Below are 2,250 nucleotides of genomic sequence, written 5' to 3'. Positions count from 1 at the left end.
ATAGAAAGCTTGACATGTCTACTTTTAAACTAAGCAAGTCTTATCGAAAGCAAATATTCTGTGATAAAGTAATCATATGAAACCAACGCGATGTCCAGTCTTTCATGTCTCCCTTCATTATCTCTAATGTGACCATGCCCACGCGCTGAGCACGCTATAGATATTATAATCATCCACGTGAAGCACGTGGCGGGTAAACGCCCACATCACAGCAAACAAAGCAGCAAGACCTCAAGTTTTACTGTTCACGTCGCGCTGAGAGGAATAAGACAGAATTCACCTCAAGAAGCTTGGGATTAAAATATCATGATGGCAGATTTCTTAGTACGACTTACTAAAACCCTTTTTTAACTAAAATAAAACTTTATTTTAACTAAAAACATTATAAAGAAATAGAATATATATATATATTAATAGTATATAATAATAATAATAATAATATATATTTTGAGAGCTCAGTGGTGTTTTGGGTTACACTTTATTTCGATAGTCCACTTTAAACATTCTATTAACTATAAGTAACTTTGTAACTACATGTCAACTACATGTCAACTAATTCTCATTAATTTGCGTCTACATGTCTACTAACTCTCAGAGTAGACTGTTAGGGTAGGTTTAGGGTTAGTAGAATAAGTTGACAAAGAAAGTGTTAGAAGATATTAAGCAAACAGTCTACTAATACTCTACTAACTGCTAGTTGACATGTAGTTGCAAAGTTACTTACTGTTAAAAGAATGTCTAAAGTGGACTATCGAAATAAAGTGTTACCGTGTTTTGCTATGATTTTAGGTTTAAATCTTATTTAGACGCTTGACAAAACATGTTATGGACATGCACAGGTTATTTATCAATTTTATAGCGTAGATATATCGCTTGGATAAATATTATTAATTAGTTAGTTTAGCCCTTATATATAAAGAAATGGATGAGTTAAATCTTTTCGGCATTACCAAATTTGTCCGCCAGGTGTCCTCTTCATTTCTAGGTGGTTGCTGTGTTTACTTTAGGTTATTAAAATTGATCATAAGTCTTCTGTCTGGATGTAGTTGCCAGATGTTGGTCAGACATGGGAGATCTGCTCAGCGACCTCAGGATGTGAGAGATTTCCAAGCGGACGTGACTTTTTTTTCTCTTTACTTTGGGATATACAATAACAGTTTACCATAAGTAGAAAAGTAGTGTTATATCTGAGCTGTCGGCAATAATGGCACTTATGATGAAAAATACTTGGAAAAACTTCGGCACAGCTGTTCAAAGTTCCCCTTTGATTATATGTTATAAACACTATACACTTACTATCTGGAGCGAGATTGTGACGCTACGTGCCAAATGCAATATTCTCAAAACAAAATATTTCTGCAAGCTTATTGTCATATAGAAATAATCATTTAATATATTCTTGACGTCTTATGTACAAAGCGACAAATAAAACAATAAGCATTACAGCCAAGCCAGTAGCCGAATGGGTAACCGCGGAAGGTGAAAAGTTTATTTTCTACACAATCTGCTATATGAGACTGTCTGCAAACACACAAGCACGCCGAAATTTAGAATGCTGCGATTCATTACCAACATCGCAGTTTTCAAACATTAATAGGGTATTCGTCGTAGCCATACAGTCTATGGTCGTAGCAATAGCTCTTCAGGATACGTTTCATAGTCATCAATCAAAACATTTGTCATAAGCTGCATTCGTAATTACTACTTGCCTTGTTCATCAGTCTGCATGGATTTTTTTAAAATCCAAATAAAGTTTAGCAATACTTCATTATGGGACATTAGGTCATTTTAAACTTAAATGTGGAAAGTATCATATAATTTAAATGACACATCCTCTGACAGACTGACAGGAGTGGTATGTAAAGTTAAACTAATGTCTCTCTCTCTCTCTCTCGCTCATTCAAACATCCTCAGCTGGAAGCAGAACGAATCAAGAAGCGCTTGATATGAACATGAAGGTTGTCTACAGGAGTCTGTCACTTTTACTGGGTAAGTAAAACGTACAACACTTCAGTGTGTCTACTATCTTCTAGTGATTCCAACATTTTTTGTTTTACTACTGCAAGTTTTACTATTCTTATCCTACACTTTCAGAAAAAAGGTACAAAAGTTGTCACTGCAACAGTACTCTTGAAAAGGTACACATTTGTCCCTTATTTACCCCAAAGGGTGCATACCTTAAAGTACCTAATACAGTACTTACCTACCTAGTTCCCTCTCAGTCGGTCACTCTCGACGTCACGTCGGAGG

General features: G+C 35.4%; 1 protein-coding gene across 1 annotated transcript in view; it reads left to right on the top strand.

Annotated features, from left to right (window-relative positions):
• The first annotated feature begins 1,915 nt into the window (after window positions 1–1,915).
• LOC107572246 (uncharacterized) overlaps window positions 1,916–2,250 on the top strand; it is a 26,579-nt gene continuing 26,244 nt past the window's right edge. The window contains exon 1 of the mRNA XM_016258673.1: window positions 1,916–1,989. Within this exon, the coding sequence (XP_016114159.1) occupies window positions 1,947–1,989 (43 nt within the window). The 5' untranslated portion in view covers window positions 1,916–1,946. The remainder of the gene's footprint in view (window positions 1,990–2,250) is intronic.

This window comes from Sinocyclocheilus grahami, unplaced genomic scaffold (assembly GCF_001515645.1).
Source record: "Sinocyclocheilus grahami isolate Dianchi unplaced genomic scaffold, SAMN03320097.WGS_v1.1 scaffold1723.1, whole genome shotgun sequence".
Taxonomy (NCBI): Eukaryota; Metazoa; Chordata; class Actinopteri; order Cypriniformes; family Cyprinidae; genus Sinocyclocheilus; species Sinocyclocheilus grahami.
This window is presented reverse-complemented; position numbering and strand designations above follow the sequence as displayed.